The 22508-nt window shown below is 43.1% G+C and overlaps 1 protein-coding gene across 1 annotated transcript; it reads right to left on the reverse strand.

Annotated features, from left to right (window-relative positions):
* Positions 1 to 774: 774 nt before the first annotated feature.
* On the reverse strand, positions 775 to 1083 carry LOC138883286 (uncharacterized). The gene has a single exon (XM_070163965.1). It carries the CDS (start codon positions 1081 to 1083, stop codon positions 775 to 777), a length of 309 nt encoding a protein of 102 aa, XP_070020066.1.
* Positions 1084 to 22508: the final 21425 nt, after the last annotated feature.

Raw genomic sequence — 22508 nt, forward strand, 5'->3', positions numbered from 1 at the left:
AACTCCAAACCAAGTGTGCATACTAACTCAAAAATATCATATGGACCTACTCGTGCGATCACATCATCAAAATAACATGTAAAAAATCATGAAGTAAACCTCAAAACTCAACATTTTCATCAAGAACTCTCAAAGTTCATAACTCTCTAACCGAAAGTCCAACTCACGTCAAATAAACTCCATTTTTCACCACACTTTACAGTTATCTTTTAAATACTATAACAAGTTTATACCGGGCTCTGGAACCAAAATACAGGCCCGATAACAATGGTTTCAAACATTAATTATTTTATTTATTTCTTAGATAGTTCAGTAAAACAATTTATTTCAAAAATTGATTTCTAAGGCTTGGGACCTCAGAATTCATTTCCGAGCATACGTCCAAATCTTATATTTTACTGCGGACCTCTCGGGATCGTCATAACACAGATCTGGGTCCGTTTGCTCACAATTCTGACCAAAGTCAACCATAATAAATTTTTTTTGACTCTAGAAATTTCTATTTCTTATATTTTCACATAGAAGGCTTTTCAGATATAGGTCTGGACCACACACCTAAATCAAAGTGAGTAAAGAAGAGGTTTTAGGCCTCGGAACACTGAATTTACTTGCAATACAAGTGATGACCCAACATCACATTCTCCACCTCTAAAATAACCGTTCGTCCTCGAACGGACATAAGAAGGAAGTACCTGAGTCGGGAAAAAGATGGGGATAACGGCTCCGCATATCGGACTCGGACTCCCAGGTCGATGCCTCAGGAGGCTGGCTTCTTCACTGAACACGAACAGAAAGAAAACTCTTCGATCTCAGTTGACGAACTTGCTGGTCTAGAATAGCTACCGGCTCCTCCTCATAAGACAAGTCCTTGTCCAACTGGACAGTGCTGAAATCTAACACGTGGAATGGATCGCCGTGATACTTCCGAAGCATGGACACATGAAACACTAGACGCACAGGTGACAAGCTCGGCGGCAATGCAAGTCTATAAGCCACCTCTCCTACTCGATCAAGAATCTCAAATGGGCCAATGAACCTAGGGCTAAGCTTGCCCTTCTTCCCAAATCTCATCACGCCCTTCATAGGCGACAGTCGAAGCAATATGCGCTCACCGACCATAAATGCCAAATCACGAACCTTGCGGTCGACATAGCTCTTTTTCCTGGACTGAGCTGTACGAACCCTATCCTGAATAATCCTGACCTAGTCCAAGCCTCCCGAACCAGATCCGTACCCAACAACCGAGCCTCTCCCGGGTCAAACCATCCAATCGGAGATCGATACCACCTGCCATATAAAGCCTCATAAGGAGCCATTTGGATACTCGACTGGTAGCTATTGTTGTAGGCAAACTCTACTAAAGGCAAAAACTGATCCCACGAGCCTCCAAAGTCAATGACACAAGCTCAGAGCATATCCTCCAAAATCTAAATGGTCCGCTTGGACTGCTCGTTTGTCTGATAATGAAACGTTGTGCTCAACTCAACCCGTGTGCCCAACTCTCGCTGAACCGCTCTCCAGAAATGGAAGGTAAACTGCATACCTCGATCCGAAATGATAGACTCGGGAACACCATGAAGGCGAACAATCTCCCGGATATAGATCTCAGCTAACCTCTCGGAAGAATAAGAGACTGCCACAAGAATTAAATACGCTGACTTGGTCAGCCTATCAACAATAACCCACACCGCATCGAACTTCCTCTGAGTCCGTGGGAGACCAACAATAAAGTCCATAGTGATATGCTCCCATTTCCTCTCAGGAATCTCAATCTTTTGAAATGAACCGCCGGGTCTCTGATGCTCGTACTTAACCTGCTGAATTCAAACACTGAGCCATATATGCAACAATATCCTTCTTCATTATCTACCACCACTTATGCTGCTTCAAATCCTGATACATTTTCGCGGCGCCCGGATGAATAGAGTACCGGGAACTATGGGCCTCCTCTAAAATCAACTCTCAAAGCCCATCCACATTAGGCTCACAAACTCGACCCTGCAATCTCAAAACTTCATTATCACCTAAGGTAACCTCCTTGGCACCTTCGTGCTGCACCATGTCTCTAAGGGCACACAAATAGGGATCATTATACTGCCGATCACGGATACGCTCCAATAAAGAAGAACGAGCGACTGTGCAAGCTAACACACGATTGGGCTCAAAAACATCCAACCTCACGAACTTATTGGCCAAAGCCTTAACATCCATAGCAAATGGTCTCTCACCGACCGAAATATAAGCAAGACTGCCCATACTGGCTGACTTCCTACTCAAAGCATCGGCCACCACATTGGCCGTCCCCGAATGATATAAGATAGTGATATCATAATCTTTCAACAACTCCAACCACCTCCTCTGCCTCAATTCAACTCCTTTTGCTTGAACAAATACTGAAGACTCTTGTGATCCGTGAACACCTCACATGCCATGCCATACAGATAATGCCTCCAAATCTTCAATGCGTGAACAATGGCTGCCAACTCTAAATCATGAACCGGATAGTTCTTCTCATGAATCTTCAACTACCGCGAAGAATAGGCAATGAACTTGCCACCCTACATCAACACTACACCAAGACCAATACGAGATGCATCGCAATAAACTGTATAAGGCCCTGAGCCTGTGGGCAAAACCAACACCGATGCCATAGTCAGAGTTGTCTTGAGCTTATAAAAGCTCGCCTCACACTCGTCCGACCATCTGAACTGGGCACTCTTCTGGGTCAACCTGGTCATCGGGGCTACGATAGATGAGAACCCCCCACAAACCGACGATAGTAGCCTGCCAATTCCAAGAAACTCCGAATCTTTGTAGCTGATGCTGGTCTAGGCCAGTTCTTGACTGCCTCAATCTTCTTTGGATCAACCTGAATACCCTCTGCTGATACAACATGACCCAGAAATGCAACTGAACTCAACTAGAACTCACACTTCGAGAATTTAGCATATAACTGACTATCCCTCAAGGTTTGGAGAACCACTCTAAGATGCTGCTCGTGCTCCTCCCGGCTACAGGAATATATCAAAATATTATCAATGAAGACTATCACAAACGAATCTAAGTAAGGCCTGAACACTTGGTTCATCAAATCCATAAAAGCTACTGGGGCATTCGTCAACATAAATGACATCACCAAGAACTCATAATACCCGTACTGAGTGCGGAAAGCTGTTTTAGGGACATTAGATGCCCTAATACTCAACTGATGGTAGCCAGATCTCAAGTCAATCTTCGAAAATACCTTGGCATCCTGAAGCTGATCAAACAAATCATCAATCCTCAGCAATGGATACTTATTCTTGATTGTAACCTTGTTCAACTGCCGGTAATCAATACACATCCTCATCGATCCATCCTTCTTCTTAACAAACAACACCGGCGCACCCCAAGGCGAAACACTAGGCCTAATGAAATCTTTTTCAAGCAAGTCTTGCAACTGCTCCTTCAACTCTTTCAACTCCGGCGGGGCCATACGATACGACGGGATAGAAATGGGCTGCGTGCTCGAAGCCAAATCAATGCAAAAGTCAATATCCCTATCGAGTGGCATACCCGGCAGTTCTGAAGGAAACACCTCAGGAAACTCATGAACAATGGGCACAGAATCAATAGAAGGAACCTCAGCACTAGAATCACAAACATATGCCAAATAGGCCAAACACCCCTTCTCGACCATATGTCGAGCCCTCACATAAGAGATAACACTATGAGTAGAATGACTAGGAGTCCCTCTCCACTCTAAACGAGGTAAACCCAGCAAGGCTAAGGTCACAGTCTTGGCATGACAATCCAAGATAGCGTGGTAAGGTGATAAACAGTCCATCCCCAATATGACATCGAAATCAACCATGTCCAGAAGAAGCCAATCTACACGAGTCTCAAGACCCCCAATCACGACTATACATGAATGATGGACTCGATATACCATAATAGAGTCACCCATCGGTGTAGACACATAAATAGGAGCACTCAAAGAATTACTAGGCATGACCAGATACAGTGCAAAATAAGATGACACATACGAGTATGTAGACCCTGGATCAAATAACACTGAAACATCTCTATCACAAACCAGAACCATACCTGTAATAACTGCATCTGAAGCCTCAACCTCGGGCCTAGATGGAAGAGCATAACATCAGGGCTGGGCACCACCACCCTGAACTACATCTCTGGGACGACCTGCTGCTGGCTGGCCTCCACCTCTAGCGACCTAAGCTCTATCTCTAGTGCCTCTACCTCTACCTTTAGCACCTCTACCCCCACCTCTAGCTGGCTGCGCGGGCTGTGGAACACCTGGTGCCTATACCATGGTACGAGAACACTAATGCTGAGAGCTAATCGGTACTCGAGGGCAAAACCTAGCAATGTGACCCATATCACCACAAGTGTAGCAATACCTCGACTGTTGAGACTGCTGGCAGACCTGAATGACCACCCCGAAAACTTTGGAGCGACGGTGCACTTATAGGAGCTAGTGGTGCACTGTAGGACTGCTGATCAGAATACTGCATCTGAGGACCACGACTACCTGAAGCACCATGAGAAACCTGAAGTGCTGACTGAAAAGGCCTAGAAGGATGGCCTCTACCATATGAATCCCTACCTCCAGACGAGGTACCACTGAATCGGCCTAAATGCCAGGGCCTCTTGTCTGACCCATGACCACCTCCCTATGACAGAACCATTTCCACTCTATGGGCCACATTGGCCGCCTCCTGAAAAGGAATCTCACTCCCAGTCTCCCTAGCCATCTGAAGATGAATCGGCTGAATAAGACTGTCAATAAACCTCCTCACCCTCTCTCTCTCGGTGGGAAGTATGACAAAGGCATGACGAGTCAAGTCGATGAACCTAGTCTCATACTGGGTAACAGTCATAGAACCCTGCTGGAGACGCTCAAACTGCCTCCGATAGGCCTCTCTCTGAGTAATGGGGGAAACTTTTCCAGAAATAGCTGTGCAAACTGCTCCCAAGTCAAGGCTGGCGATCCGACTGGTCTAGTCAAGCAATAATCTCTCCACCAAGTCTTGGCGGATCCAGATAAGCGAAAAGTAGCAAAATTGACCCCATTGGTCTCAACTATCTCCATGTTCCTAAGAACCTCGTGACAACTATCTAGATAATCCTGGGGATCCTCAGAGATGCACCGCTGAAAGTAGTAGTGAAGAGCTTGGTGAACCTATCCAACATCCACAAAGCATCGGCAGACATAACTGCTCCATCATCGGTCTGAGCTACCATACCCAGCTAAACTGCTCCAACTGGCTGAACCGCTGGAGTCTGAATCTGGGGAGCTACCTACTCCGGAGTGCGAGTAGTAGGAGTCTGGGCTCCTCCTTCAGCCTGAGAGACAACTGGTTCTACAGGAAGCAAGTCTGCTTGGGTGACACTCTCCATGAGGCCCACTAGATGGACCAGAGTATCCTGAAGAACTGGGGGCAGCAATAAACCCCTCAAGGACCTGAGCTGGGCCCACCGAAACTGCTGGGGCCGAAACCTCGTATCAAAGTCAACTTGAGGCTCCGCCCCTGGTGCTGCTGCTCGGGGCTGAGTTCTGACCCTACCTCGGCTTCTAGCATGACCCCAGCCTCGCCCTCTGCCCCTCGTGGGAACTGCTACTGGGGGCTCGGGTTGCTGGTCAGTGGATGAGGAAGCACGTGTTCTCGCCATCTGGGAAAGAACAAAGTAGAAATTCAATTAGCATTGAGAAACCAAACTGCACGACAGGAGAGAATAAATGTGAAGTTGTTTCTAACTCTGTTGCCTCTGGGGGATAAATACATACGTCTCCGTACCAATCCCTCAGACTCTACTAAGCTTGTCTGTGAACTGTGAGATTCATGTAACCTAGAGCTCTGATACCAACTTATCCTGACCCGGATTTCCCACCCTCAGGAGTCGTGATGGCGCCTGTCACACCTCCTTTTCATTACTCCCACAAGGGCGTAAAGGAGTTTTTCCATTTAAAGGACAATCAGAATGGGATTCAGTTATTAATTATTTCAGAGTAGCCACTTGAGAGATTAATGGTGTCCCAAGTCAACGGTTGTATACCGAACCGAGGAAACATATGACTCTGTTACAGTCTGCGAACCAGAAATCCGAATAAGGAATTCTGTTAACCCGGGAGAAGGTGTTAGGCATTCCCGAGTTCCATGGTTCTAGCACGGTCGCTTAACTGTTGTATTTAATTCTATCTGATCTTAATACATGCTAGCTTATGTGCCTTTTATTTAATTTGGAACCACTTTTATTATAATTATTTTTAAAAGAATTTCAACGTCGTGAACATGCGTTTCGAACCGCGTCGCAATCAATGCACCCGTGGTTGTCAACACATTTCGACTTCGTCGAGATTTGGATTTGGATCGCATCAATGCGCACCCGAGTTTAAGAAGGTAATTTAATTGAATCGTGCCTAAAGATTCTAACGTATTATTATTTTAGGGAAGGCTGTGGAATTTACTAAACAACCTTTCCAAATTTAATTATTTTAATAACTATTCGTTGAGAGCCCCGCATACATGATTTTGTTTGGCGAGATTCGTCTCAACATTTTATTAAAAAGGCCCATTTGAGAGTGACTACAATTTTCTATTGATCAATTGTCCCTAAAAGAAGAAAGAAAACTTAATTACGTGAAAACTGAACTGAGATTATGCACTAAAATTCAGTAGTCCAACCTCAACAATGAGCTGGACCACTGATGGGCTTCAGAAATGGCCCAAAAATTCAATCAGGCAGGAGAAAGGGAAGCCCAGGTGACAGATAACAGCACCTGAGATCAAATCCCCCAGGAAGCCCAAACTCATGAAGGCAGTCCGTGTGACAGCCTGAGATGGCTTATCGCTGAGCCCAGCGAGGCCTCGATTTAGTTCAGCCAAACGCCTACTGAAATTACCCCTAAATGATTTTAAGTGTTCGATAATTATAGCAAAGGGGAAACAATACGCATCTACTCGAATTAAAGGGATATTAGTCAATTGAATTCCAGTTTTATGCACAGATTAATTTATCTACTGGTATTCCAGTGAATCCTCAGATATCATTAAGGTGAGAACCAGGTTGTAGACACGATTTCAACAACATAAAGCAGACTAATTACTACTGAATTAATTCACGCCAACATTACTATCAACCTATCATGTAATCAACTAACACTAGTGCTCACTTTATAGTAATCACATGAATCTGAAACATAATAGTTTATATAGTCCATTTAGCACAAAAGCAAGCAAAACTTAAACAATATCCATGAACTAAACACTGAATACGTAGATCTGGAAATTAGCTAAATCAGAACTCAATTCTGCAAGTAAATTCATTCTTCATATAAATCCTTTATGCACGCTTTAGCTCACAGTCATCAGGGGTACAATTGTGTACCTGGATAAGGGAAAATATGAGAAGGAAAGAAGTCAGCTACTTTGAACAGCAACAGCAACAAAACTCAGCAGTATATCATCACAGAACAGGCCAGGAAATGCTTTTGAAAAATCAGAAATATAAGAAGACTCAACAGATCAGTCTAACACATACTTGAAATGCACTCCTAGCCCTCACAGCTGAGCCTAGATGCCTCTGAAATCCCGCTGGACCTAAATCTCAACTGAAGTCCAAACTAATATGCCCTAAACTCACTTGAATCAGTCGTTAGTCACTCCCAAACACTTTTTAGAAATAGAACCTCGAGCTGGAATGAAGAATGCCCAAGGAAGGACTGAGAATCACTAACACTAGTGATGAAATAGTAAAACTGTTTTTGATTTTTTTTCATTTTTTGATGTTTTTTCTCTTAAGTATTGGAATTGAAATGCTAGCTGAAATTGAAAGCAAGGAGGAGAACTTTTGGGCTGAAAATTCAATCCCCTTCCTCAAGGCACTTGATGCCCTTTTATAGGTGATACAAGAGGGTCAATCAGATTTTGGGTTTTCTTTTTAGTCCCTCCCTTATTTTCAGTTTAGTCCCTTTATTTTTGACTTGCTCAACAAGTAAATCCCTCTATTGTGCTAACACCTACACTAAAGTACCCTTCTAGAAGGCCCTAGGATGCTCTTCTACCCCCACAATACCTATACTACCCTTACCCCTACTTTAAAATTACTATTCTTATCAGAATTACCCTTTTCCATACCTAAACTACCCCTGAAAGCTTCTCCAAGTTACTGATTCTACCTATATTCTCAACAGCTATAACCAATCCCCTAAATTAATTCAAAACTAACTAAGACTGATTAATTAGAACTCAGAAATTACCCAATTGAACTAACCAATCCCAATTATTCAATCACCCAAACCCAAACAACTTAGAAAAACCAGGAGAACAGGATCAGTCAACATTAAATGAAATTAAACTAACTTTTAACCAATAAGCTCACAACTGACCATTCGAACATTAAATTCAGAACTAAAAAGCAATTGAAATCAACCTAAACATCTAGCTAACATTAATGGACAAAATGTTATTGAATCCAAACTAATTAATTATGCCGATTCTGCAATTAAAATTATGATTAACTAATAAATGACACATGCATCAAACTAAACTAAAATGCGAAGATGCTTTGCTGATTAAAACAGATGGAACAAGGAACAAGGAACAAAGAAGATTTAAACTATACTAATACATAAAAATAAATCGTAAAATTAACAGCACACTTTAATGAAATCAAAACTATAACTAGAATTTCAACTATGCAAGTAAGAGGAAACAAGAAAGCTCACTGAAGCACGAGAAACTCCGGCCAGCTGCTATCATCCGAATCTTTCCAGATTTTTGACACATAACATCCCTAACCATGTGTTTTTACAAGAGAACACATGGTTAAGGATATTATGGTCTAAAATCACAAAGATTTTGGGTTAGGGTTTTGGCCAGAAATTCTTAGATCTGAAATTCGCGCCGCTTCACCGAGATTTGAAGGAAGATGGTCATGGATTTGGGTTGAGGGAAGTCCGGGGATGGTGTGGTATGATTTTGGTCCAGTTTGGATGAATTTGCGACTTCGCTGGAAAACTTCAATCGGAGATTCGACGAGCTCCGGCAATATTCGAGGGAAACCAATGGTAGGAATGGAAAGTGGAGAGTGAGGAGGACGAGGGGTGTAACTTTGGGGGTGATTAGCATTGGCGCCGCCACCGACGATCTAGGAGTTTCAGGGTGGCGCGGCTAGGGTTTGTGGGGGGGGAGTGAGGAAGACGATGGGGAATGGGGTGGGGGGGGGACCTTCGGACACTTTTATAGTACGCCAACCCCGCCTCTGAGCCATTGATCTTGTTAACCTCGACCGTTTGGATAGATCGACGCCAAACGGTGTCGTTTTGATTTTAGCATATTGGACCGGATGGGGAGAGGGTTCTGGGCTTGGGTCGGAACACTGATTTGGGCTGAGGTTTGGGTTAAATTGAAATGAGCCCAATTTTGTTCTTGTTTGTTTTTCTTTTCTTTTATTTCTTTTATCTATTTTGTATTTTGTTTTCCACTTTGTAATTTTGTATTTATTTTTCTAATTTTATAAAATTGCAACAATTAAAATAAAGTCCTAATATATTTCAAAACTAAACTAATTAAATTCTAAAATTATTTAAAACCTATTTTACGCCAAATTTACGATTAAAATAACTTAAATGCGAAAGTGAGCTATTTTGTAATTTTTCATGTTTGGTTCTAAAACAAACTAACCCCTAATTGATCCTAAACATATAAAATTATATCCTAAATGCAAATGCATATTTTTTTGTATTTTATATGAATTAACATGCACAAATAAAATGCAACCATTATCAGAAAATGATACCAAAATGCACAAAAAATTGTAAAAATAATGAAAAATTATTTTGTTGGAATTTTGGGAATTATTCATATATAGGGCAAAAAATCACGTGCTCACAGCTGCCCCTCTTTGCTGAAAAAAAAAAAATATTTTCGGGCAAAGATAAGTGAGCAAATACGAGCGATTTTTGCCCGTTTGGAAATTCCGTGTGAAGCATTTTTTGAAAAGCTTGACCGCACCCTGCTTCAGAGGTTGCCTACATATCCTAGGCTAAACAGGAATCAGGTCAGTGTAGTTCGGGAATGTCTGGTAGCTGGGACTACCAGGAGCTGTGATTTCACTGCGATTGCTGTTGCTGCTGCTTGCTGACTTCCCTTATTACACCACGTCAAAGATAAAAGAAGCTGAACTAACTATGCTCTATGAATTAAAAAAGTCCTATCTAGATTCTTCAAACTTTGCTCTTGTACTTCCTTGTTACCTTGTTGTCTTGTGTTTTCTTGTTGCCTCATTGTCTTGTGTTTTCTCGATAAAATTCCTTGTTGCTACTTCAACTGGTCAACTGAGATGCTGTTCCCTCTCTCCAAACTGCTGAACTTGAGTAAACTTGAACTCGAATGTATTTCTCTGTTATCCAGGCGGGCTCCTGACTGTTGAACTTGAAATTGAAAATACTCCTCTATTATTCAGGCGGGCTCCTGACTGATAGAAATAGACAAAACGAAGGAAACTTTCTGCCCCAGTTTGGAAACTGGGCACATGTTACCAGATATTAATAGGAATTTGACTAAAGCTAGACTTGAAATACCTCTGCTGTACAGGCGGGCTCCTGCTTTCCGAAACTTGAATTGTATACTTCTGTTCTCCAGGCGGGCTCCTGATTGCGACTACCTAAAAATTTAGCACTTCCATTCTCCCGACGGGCTCCTGACTTCGCCTACTTAAAAATTTAACACCTCCATTCTCCAGGCGGGCTCCTGACTTCAACTACTTAAAAATTTAACACCTCCATTCTCCAGGCGGGCTTCTGACTTTGACTACTTAAAAATTTAATGCCTCCATTCTCCAGGCGGGCTCCTGACTTCGACTACTTAAAAATTTAATACCTCCATTCTCCAGGCGGGCTCCTGACTTCGACTACTTAAATATTTAATGAATTGTGTCACCTCTGTTCTTCAGGCGGGCTCCTGATTGCTAAAATTGAATTGTATGTCTGTATTCTCCAGGCGGACTCCTGATTGTCGAAATTCGAAATACGTGTCTCTGTTCTCCAGGCGGACTCCTGATTTTTAAAATTTAAACTCTATGTCTCCGTTCTTCAGGCGGACTCCTGACACCGAACTTAAAAAGTATGTCTCTGTTCTCCAGGCGGACTCCTGACTTTTAAAATTTAAATTTTATGTCTCCGTTCTTCAGGCGGACTCCTGACACCGAACTTATAAAGTATGTCTCTGTTCTCCAGGCGGACTCCTGACTTTTAAAATTTAAATTTTATGTCTCCGTTCTTCAGGCGGACTCCTGACACCAAACTTAAAAAGTATGTCTTTGTTCTCCAGGCGGACTCCTGACTTCAACAAAATAATCAACCAACGGAAATTTTCTGCCCCAGTTTGGAAGCTGGGTGTATGGGTGAGTGTTAAACTGAATTATATTATCACATATTACTAAGAATTGAAAGCTAAATCCTATTATCCAGGGAGGTTCTGACAACTACATCATGTTATCTACAAGGGTTTAAACTACATCCCTTTATCCAGGAAGATCCTGTCAACTCCAAACAATTATGAACCTAAGGTGTTACTTCTCACTATACCATGTTATCTTATCCGGGTATTTGAATTATGTCCTATTATCCAGGAAGGTCCTGACAACTTGCATTTTATCCTAAACATGCAAACTTTGCAACCAAATTATATTTCCCTACGCTATTCATGGTTATCTTGTATTTAATCAAACCGTACTTTGCGGTCAAACCTGATTAGTGCTTGCTTTCCCTTTTATGGAGAATTCCTCCTGAACCACCAACTTTCTGCCCCTGTTCCAATCAAAGAAAATTCCGTTAGTTTAAGATGGTGGTTAGTTGATGGCATTCTTGTTGAAAAATCCTTCCCCTGCATTGCTTTGTGTTGACTGACTTCCACGCACTGACCCTGAACCGTTTGATTTTCTGACCAACTTTTAAATTCCCCAACCTATGGCGACCTAAATGTTTTACACCCATGCTGTTATTTCACTTTTCTGCCCCTTTTGTTTGAACCTTTGCATTTCCCACGACATTTCCCAATCATTCCACCGATGAAATTTCCGTTAATTCCCTGTATTCCACTTGACATGAGGTTGTTTTTGACATGCTCTGACCACGTTGTGCTTTACAATTTTGGAAGCTGGTAGCGAGCCTTGAAATCCTTTCCCATTTTCTTTTGAACATCACTCACATTAGAACATTTAGACAAACAAAAACCCCCCAAAAGAGAATGAAATGCAATGGTTTTACGGGTTAGGGATAAGAAGAATCCAAAACTGGATGACTACTAAAAATGAAGTGAAGAAAAGAAACTTATCTGACCGGAACAGCTGGCACCAATGGTCATGACATGCATTTCGGACTAATCGGCCCAACCGATCCAACTAAACAACTCCCAATTGCCATACCTCATTGCCCAGGACTTCCATCAATTGTTTGAATTACCCAGACCCTAACCTTGTTCATCCTGCGGTGCCTCAAAACAGTTTTCCACCCGCAACCCTTTTGCCAAATAACCATTTTCAACTCACTTTCGCCTCAAGGTGCCCGTGAGGGTTTTCACCAATAAGACTCTCTGATTTATTTTTCTCTCAACTCCCGTCGCCTTAGGGTGACTGTGAAGGTTTTCACTGATAAGACTCTCTCATTATTACTTTATTTTTCTTGCTTGAACCAGAGTGTTGCCCCTATCGTGAGTTATTCCTACCTGTTCAACTTGGCATTTCTCAAAACTGATCAGAAGGTCTTTCTTTGGACCGTAATGTAGGCTTTTGGATTGGGTTAGAAAGAAAGGTATAAAAGGCTCAACACAATTCAAATGGGTTCAAATTTCAACTTTCGGAATCCCACTGTTCACAACAATCACAACTTCTGCCCCAGTTTCTTGCTTGGGGATTTTTGGATTTTTATTTTGGTATGACTGAACCTTGGAGTAAGGCTGCCTACGTACCTTTTCGGGATCAAGTCAAACGTAGTTCACTGTATCATAGTTACCTTTGTTGGTGTGTTTTTTTTCTTTTTTTTTCTTTCTTTTCTTCTTCTTTTCCTTCTCTTTCTCTTTTCCTTCACTTTTCATTTTTCTTCTTTTTGTTTTTTCTTCTTCTTTTTCCTTCTTCTTTCTTTTTTTCTTTTCTTTTCTTTTTCCTTTGCTTTTCTCTTTTTTTCTCTTTTATGTTCGGCAACTGTGTTCCTTGATAATGTTATTGATTCCGAAAGAGGGGTATGAAAAATAAGTAAGGCTCGAAGGGGATGACAAGGGATAAAAATGTTTGGATAGCAGGACAAAACGCCTTCGTCATTTCAATCTTTAAGATATGCCAAATACAAACAGATACGTCCAGAAATAAATAAATCATACATAGTATCTCTTGACTGCATCGGAATTGATGGCCATTTCTATACATTTTCCTTCTACATCTGTCAAATACAATGCCCCGTTAGACAATACTCTGGTTACTACAAATGGTCCCTGCCAGTTTGGGGCAAATTTTCCTTTTGCTTCAGTCCAATGAGGCAAAATCCGCCTCAACACTAATTGTCCGACTTCGAATTTCCTTGGACGCACTTCTTTGTTGGTACAGTTGACCATGACACACTGATGCCAATCTCTTCTTGTCAATCAAACTCAACTGCTCAAGGCGGCTTTTCACCCATTCATCATCATCGATCTCAGCCTCCGCAACGATTCGCAGAGACGGGATTTCCACCTCTGCAAGTATTACTGCATCGGTGCCATATACCAATGAATAAGGAGTCGCCCCCACCGAGGTACGAACGGTGGTGCGGTATCCTAACAATGCAAAAGGTAATTTCTCATGCCACTGTCTAGACCCTTTAACCATCTTTTGGAGTATTTTCTTTATATTCTTATTGGCTGCTTCAACCACACCATTTGCCTTGGGACGGTATGGAGTAGAATGCCTATGGGTAATCTTAAACTGCTCACATGTCTCTTTCATCAAATGGCTATTAAGATTAGCTCCATTATCCGTGATGATTACCTTCGGAATCCCAAACCGATAGATGATATTTGAGTGCACGAAGTCGACAACAGCTTTCTTAGTCACAGACTTCAATATCTTAGCTTCCACCCATTTGGTAAAATAGTCTATAGCTACAAGAATAAACCTGTGCCCATTTGACGCTGCTGGATTAATTGGCCCAATAACATCTATGCCCCATGCGATAAAAGGCCATGGTGCGGACATCATATGTAGTTCTGATGGTGGAGAGTGAATCAAATCTCCATGCACTTGTCACTGATGACATTTACGCACAAAACTGATACAATCCCTCTCCATAGTGAGCCAATAATAACCTGCTCGGAGAATCTTTTTTGCTAGAATGTACCCACTCATATGCGGTCCACAAACTCCGGAATGTACCTCAGTCATGATAGATGTAGCCTGTCTTGCGTCCATGCATCTCAACAACCCGAGATCTGGAGTTCTTTTGTACAACACTCCTCCACTAAAGAAAAACCCGCTTGCCAATCGCCGAATCATTCTTTTCTGATCACCGGTGGCCTATACCGGATATACTCCCGTCCTGATGTACTCTTTGATATCATGGAACCACGGCTCGCCGTCGATTTCCTCTTCTATCATATTACAATAAACATGCTGATCACGGACCTGAATCTGCAACGAATCATCATAAGCCTCGTCTGGATGATGCAACATCGACGCCAAAGTAGCCAAAGCGTCGGCAACCTCATTATGAATCCTTGGAATGTGCCTGAATTCTATAGCCTAAAACCGCTGACAAAGCTCATGCAGACACTGCCAGTACGGTATAAGCTTTAAATCCCGTGTTTCCCATTCTCCTTGAATTTGGTGTACCAGTAGGTCCGAGTCACCCATGACCAAGACTTCCCGTACACCCATATCTACAGCTAATCTCAATCCCAATATACACGCCTCATATTCTGCCATGTTGTTCGTACAGTAGAAACGAAGCCGAGCTGTAACAGGGTAATGCTAACCTGTTTCAGAAATAAGTACCGTTCCTATTCCCACGCCTTTCATATTTGCAGCCCCATCAAAGAAAAGTTTCCATCCCGGCTTCTCAGCTTGTTCCAATTCATCAATGTGCATCAACTCTTCATCAGGGAAATAAGTTTTCAAAGGTTCGTAATCTTTATCGACGGGATTCTCAGCCAAATGATCGGCTAGTGACTGTGCTTTCATCGCAGTCCATGTCACATAGATAATGTCGAACTCTGTAAGCAGGATCTGCCACTTTGCAAGCCTCCCTGTAGGCATAGGCTTCTGAAAAATATACTTCAACGGGTCCAAGCGAGATATGAGGTAAGTAGTGTAAGATGACAAATAATGTTTCAACTTCTGTGCCACCCAAGTTAGGGCGCAACATGTCCTCTCCATATGAGTATACTTAACCTCGTAAGATGTAAACTTCTTGCTGAGATAGTAGATAGCCTACTCCTTTCTACCCGTAACATTGTGCTGCCCCAGTACACAGCCGAATGAATTATCCAAAACCGTCAGATATAGAATCAAACGCCTCCCTGGTTCTGGCGGGACCAACACGGGTGGGTTCGACAAATACCCCTTTATCTTATCAAAAGCCTCCTGACATTCATCAGTCCATTTGACCACAGCGTCTTTCTTCAACAATTTGAAAATTGGCTCACAAGTTGTCGTGAGCTGAGCAATGAACCTACTGATATAGTTCAATCTTCCTAACAAACTCATCACCTCTGTTTTGTTTCTTGGAGGTGGAAATTCCTGAATAGCTTTGATCTTTGACGGGTCTAATTCAATACCCCGTCGGCTGACTATAAATCCCAACAACTTCCAAGATGGCACCCCGAAAGCACACTTTGCAGGATTGAGCTTAAGATTGTACCTGCGAAGCCTTTGAAAGAACTTTCTCAAATCTCTGACATGGTCGGATTGCTATCTAGACTTCACGATCACATCATCCACGTACACCTCGATTTCTTTGTGTATCATATCATGGAATATTGTTGTCATGGCCCTCATATAAGTTGCCCCAGCATTTTTCAAACCGAACGGCATGACCCGATAACAATACGTTCCCCACGGCGTGATGAATGCCGTCTTTTCTGCATCTTCCTCGTCCATTAGAATCTGATGATAACCCGCGTAACAATCCACAAAAGAACCAATATCATGTTTGGCACAATTGTCAATCAGTATATGGATGTTGGGCAGTGGGAAATTGTCTTTTGGACTCGCCTTGTTAAGATCTCGATAATCGACACACACCCTGGTCTTGCCATCTTTCTTCGGCACAGGCACAACATTAGCTAACCAAGTGGGATACCGTGTAACCTGAATGACCTTTGCATCAAATTTCTTGGTAATTTCTTCTTTGATCTTCACACTTATGTCCGTTTTGAACTTTATCAACTTCTGCTTGACAGGAGGGAGTGCCGGATCAGTGGGTAATTTATGAACCACTAAATCTGTGCTTAGTCCTGGCATATCATCATACGACCATGCAAAAACATCTTTGTACTCATGCAATACTTTAATTATCTCCTCCTTGAGTTGTGGCCCCAGATGAACACTTACTTTAGTTTCCCGCACATTGTATTGGTCCCCTAGATTAACTGCTTCTGTGTCATTTAGGTTAGGTTTAGGTTTTTCTTCGAAGTGACTTAATTCTTTACTAATTTCCTCATAAGCCTCATCGTCGTTACAATCCACCCCATCATCACACTCGATTTCTTGTATTATTATTTCTGAGCTAGATTGGCTTTTAAAACTGGGCTGAAGATTCCTCATGCATGTCATATCATTGATATCAGCATAAAAAGAACTGTACAAAAGAAAAGAAAAAATGGAAGCAAAATTAGGAATGAAGAAAATTGCATTTCATTGAATGTAAAGATAACAGGGTTTTAACTCATCCAAACGGACGAAACATAGCAACTGAATTACAAACCCTGGAATAATCCAGGTGACAAAAGGAAAACAAAACCCACTACCACGACTCCCTCCGAATTGGAAGAGGAGTAGCTTCCCAATTGTTGATGTTAGCATGCGGTCCGATGTACTGTATATCTGCTCTGCTTGACCCTTCCCCGGCCTCAACCATGTTCACTTCAGAAAATACCCTCTCGAACACCCTATCCAAGTTCTCCTCTGCACCAATCAGTGGACCCGACACCTTTGCCAATGACTGCTTCTTACTACCCGGCCTGACGAAGGACCTGGACAAGCGTGGAATCGGTTTGGGAAGAACCCAAGCTTTATTTTTCAATTTACGAGCCCTTCTAACATCTGCCGCTGTTGGTTTGAACCCTAGTCCGAAGGTGTCCAGATTTTTGGGCAGAGAAACAGGTTGCACAATGCCCTGAAGCTCAGCCCCCAGACCTTTTCCTAGCACGAACCCATTACTCAGCATTTTTGATACTACCATGATGGTCGCAGCTGCCACCCTGGGACATGGAATGCTTTTACCCTCGGGCACTCTGTTCACTGGGACCGTGTCGAAGACCTGATAAACCCATGGTCCCTTATCATCTTCAGTTTCTATAAAGGGCACAATGGCATCATTCATGGCGCATGTGAGATCTTCCCCATATAACACGATTTCTTGTCTGTCCCACTCGAACTTGACCATTTGGTGCAGTGTGGAAGGCACTGCTTTGGCCGCGTGGATCCATGGTCGACCCAACAAAAGATTGTAGGACACTGCAGCGTCTAACACCTGAAATTCCATAGTGAACTTGACTGGGCCAATAGTCAATTCGAGTACAATATCCCCACTGTGTTTGTTCCCCCTCCGTCAAACCCTCGAACACAAATACAATTTTTGCGGATTCTATCATCATCAATCTTCAACTTGTTCAATGTGGACAACGTACAAATATTATCACTTGACCCGTTATCGATCAACGCTCGAGTAACCATTGAATCTTCACACTGACTGTCAAGTAGAGAGCTTTATTGTGTTATGTGCCTTCCACAGGCAATTCATCATCAGAAAATGCTACCCTGTTTACCTCAAAGATCTTGTTGGCAATTGTCTCTAGATGGTTCACTGAAATTTTGTCGGGCACATGAGCTTCATTCAATATCTTCATCAAAGCTCGGCAATGCTCGTCAGAATGGATCAATAGTGACAACAACGAGATCTGGGCCGGTGTTTTTCTCAATTGTTCAACAATGGAATAATCTTGGACTTTCATCTTTTTTAGAAATTCTTCTGCCTCTTCTTCCGTCACAACCTTTTTTACTAGCACTGGATTGTCTTTAGCGCCCCTAGCCTTTCTCAACTCCTCGGGAGCAAAACAACGTCCCGACCGAGTTAGTCCTTGTGCTTCACAACTCTCTTACTCAATTTCTTTTCCTTTGTATGTCACCACTACCTTGTCATATTTCCACGGTACAGCTTTGCTATCAATCACGGGTAATTGGACTACCGACTTTATGACAACTGGTTCTATGTAGGCCCCTTTCACAACAACCACGGGTGCAGATGACGACCCCGGTACCACTAACTTGACTGGCTCTGGATTTTTTGCAGCAACAAATGGTCCTTTTCCCATTACCAACACTGGCTTATCTTTTATCGCTTTTAGCTGAACCACCGGCCTTGCGCTAACTGTCTTTTCTCTGACATTGGCTTCCATAGAACGGATCACCATGACCGTTTGCGAGGGGTTTTTAGGCTCTGTCCCCTTATGTATCAGTTCGATCATATTGGCTTCATAATGCGCTGGTAACGGGTTTTGATTGATGTTTGGGGCCTCTGGGGCCTGTACTTCAATACGACGATTATCAATGAGTTCTTGTACTGCGTTTTTCAACTTCTAACATTTTTCAGTATCGTGCCTCGGCATCCCTGAGCAATACTCGCAGCTAACAGAATGGTCCAGGTTTCTGGGAAGGGGGTTTGGTGCTTTGAACTCAATTGAGGTCAACATTCCCAACTGTTTCAATCTATGGAAGAGAGTGGTGTAAGATTCTCCCAGCAGAGTAAATATTTTTCTGTTTGGGGCCTTCTCACTTCTAAAAGCTTGGTTTGGGTGGAAGCCGGTTCCTGGTCTATTTGCCCTGGGAGGTGGATATGTGTTTTGTGTGGGTGGATGTGTGTTTTGGGGAGTCGGTGCACGCCATTGCGAGTGCACCAGAGGCTGAGTGTATGTCTGGGCGTGGTGGATAGAAAAGTGTGGTTCTGGTGGTGGATAGTAGTGTTGTGGTGAGCCATATGGGGTATATTGGTAGTTTGGGTGGTGGGGTCTGGGTTTGTTGTAGTAGGGTGGAGGGTTATTGGGCCTGGATCAAGTACTAGTTTCAACCGCATCAACTTCTTCCTTCTTCTTCTTTCCAAGCACACCACCAGTACCGCTTTGGATGGCCTGGGTGGTTGCTTTCAATGCCGAGTAGCTCAAGATCTTGTTAGACTTCAATCCCTCTTCAATTATGGCTCCCATCTTTACCATTTCATTAAACGACTTTCCAACAGATGTCACTAGATGACCAAAATAGGTAGGCTCCAATGTTTGCAAGAAATAATCTACCATCTCACTCTCCCTCATCGGAGGATCAACCCTTGCTGCTTGTTCCCTCCAGCGGAAACCAAACTCTCTAAAACTTTCCCCAGGCTTCTTTTCCAGCTTCAACAATGATAGACGATCGGGGACTATCTCAAGGTTATACTGAAAATGGCCAATGAATGCTTGTGCCAAATCATCCCATGTATACCAGCGGCCGGGGTCCTGTCTAGTGTACCATTCCAGCGCGGACCCACTCAAGCTTTGACCGAAATAGGCTATCAACAATTCGTCCTTCCCCCCAGCACCTCTCATCTTGCTACAAAAGCCACGCAGATGGGCTACTGGGTCACCGTGCCCCTCATACAAGTCAAACTTCGGCATTTTAAACCCTGCAGGCAACTGAACATCAGGGAAAGGGCACAAATCTTTGTATGCAACGCTGACTTGGTTGCCTAAACCATGCATGTTCCTGAAGGATTGCTCCAGGCTTTTGACTTTACGAAGCACTTCCTCCTATTCTGCATTAACCGGTTTCTCAACTTCTCCCGGGATTTCAAAATGGGGAGTATAGGTATATGGCTCAGGCGTTTTAAAAGTGGGTTCGGGAGGGTAATATTGGGTGTCGTGAGCTTGGAATAGCGGCTCACTGGACGATCTATGTAATGGGGCTGGGGGAGGTGCCACAAAGACTGGAACCATGGGTGGGGGAGGGTTCTGTTTGGGGGGTGGAGCTGGGGGAGCGTATGAAGTGGTACCATAGCCCTGGGCATGATAGGGGAAGGCTGAAGATGCATGGGGAGTGGTAGGCTCCAGAGCCTGAGCCAGGGGTGGGATGTAAGATAGATTAGCGGGGTATAGTGGTGCCGGATGTCCCTGAGACCATGCCCGATGCATTTCGGCCATTTGTGCTTTTAGTTTCCTCATCTCTTCTTTCATAGCACCCACATCTGTTACCTCAACTTCATTTGAAGGGTCTACGATGCTGATTTCTGAGTCCTGCCCTGTCATGTTTACTTTATCTTTCGACCGGGTGTTGTACGGGTGAGTTGCCAGAATTGCCAATCAACTAACCACCTGCCTGGACTCACACATTTAGACAACCACTTTGTTAGCGATTAAGTCTTAACATATTTGACAACCGCACGTTGGTATGAGTGCACCTATACAGTTAATCATTTCTATTATGCGTTTGCTCGATTGCATACGTCATCCCGACACTTCGTTCCTTGTTTTTTTTTCATCTTTCTTTCACATTTCTCACCTTATCCCTCTCTGGTGCTCTTTTCTTTCTTCTATTTCTTTCTCTTTTGGGTTTCCGCTCATTTCTTGCTTTCTCTTTCTCCTTTTGTTTTTCCGCTCTCTTATTTCTTTCTCCCTTTTTTCGCTCCCTTCTTTTTATCTCTTTTTTTTACGTTTCATTGTTACGATTACGGTCGAATCCTATGGAGATTGCCTACGTATCGTGACCCCGCACGAATCAGACAAAGCGTAGTTCGTGAAAAATAAATGCAAAAATAAAGGGTGGAAATTTTGAAATTTTCAATTTTCATTACTAAAACAAACTATTACAAACTAAACATTTTTCGGAATGAAACTAACAGACGCAAATTAAAAGCAAACACAGACTCTAAGACTGCAAACATACTTGACCTGAAAGGATGACGGACAGACGAAAGACAGACTCAAAAGGTAGAAAACTACAGAAATGGCCTATGCATACTCTAGTGCTTCAAACTTAGGTGTCCGCGGGGCGTCGTTTGGCCTCGCCACGGGCCTAGGATCCAAATCCCTTTCAAGCTGCTCTAATTCATTCATGGTTTGTTTCACATAGATCATTACTGCAGAGACAAAAGTAGTATGGGTCATGTCTTCACAAACCCGGCATCTCCTGAAAATGGCATGAGCAATGGCTCTAATCCTGTCTTTTGTTTGCTTCTTTTCTATAAGCAAGCGTCTTATCTGATCGCTGCATGTCTTTAAAGCTCGAGAATCCTGCAGGTGTTGATCTTGCAACTGCTGCACTTCTACCTCCATTTGGGCCAACAAGTCGTAACAATGTCCACTTTCAATTCCAAAATCTCTGGCCTGTCTAACCGCTTTACCCTCAAGGGCAAACACTTTTCTCTTTAAATCGGCAACAATTTTCTCATGGTCCCTTTTCAACTGATTCAAGTAATGGCGACGCTCCTCTGTTCTTGTAGCCCACTGTGCTTTAATCTCTGCCATGATATTCTCAGATTTTTCTAATTCATCCCGCCATTCCCTGACTTTATTTTCCAGCCTTCTTATCAGTTGCTCATCCGATCGGCTCCTTGATTGCTTATCGACGGTTATCCTCAATTGCTGGATTTGGGCCCTAAGCGCTTCGTTTTCTCGAGCCAGTCTGTTCTTCTCACCTTGATCCGCGGCAACCTATACACTATTCTCGAATTTCAGACTCTCAACTTGCTGCTTCAGTTTACCAATCTCAACTCGATAACCTTCTTCCTTTGCTAACCAGTCCCACTGCTCTTGGGACGACTCGGTGAAATGTTCGAGATAAGGTCTTTTAGCCGGTCTCCCGCATGCCACGTCACCTCTGAACCAATCATGATACCCCGGGGCAACTTCCCCTTTAGCCCTATCTGACACACAAGTGTTCGCCATCAAATGTTGACACTTACTCCATATTTGGCAAACTTCTTCTTCGGGAAACCGACCGTCAGGACTAATTTCGACCACTTGGGTACTCAAATCTTCATCTCTCGGTACTACTTGATACCTCCCGAGCAGCCTCAGAACTCGATATGGCGCATAGGGCTGGATGCTTTTGAGTCCCATCAACAGAAAATGCGGCCGGGCTGCTGGCATATATATGACTTCTTCGACAGGCAACCATCCAAGCACCCACTATATCTGGCTGGCAGTGAGGGTCCGAAATAATGATGTCGAGGCCGTGACTCCTTCAGGTAGACTAGCCCCTTTGATTCTTGTGTAAAATTCTCCTATACA

This window comes from Nicotiana sylvestris, chromosome 12 (genome assembly GCF_000393655.2).
Source record: "Nicotiana sylvestris chromosome 12, ASM39365v2, whole genome shotgun sequence".
Lineage (NCBI taxonomy): Eukaryota > Viridiplantae > Streptophyta > Magnoliopsida > Solanales > Solanaceae > Nicotiana > Nicotiana sylvestris.

Excerpts from the sequence above, each read along its gene's own strand:
- LOC138883286 (XM_070163965.1), bottom strand. The coding sequence starts at position 1,083 with ATGAAGGGCGTGATGAGATTTGGGAAGAAGGGCAAGCTTAGCCCTAGG.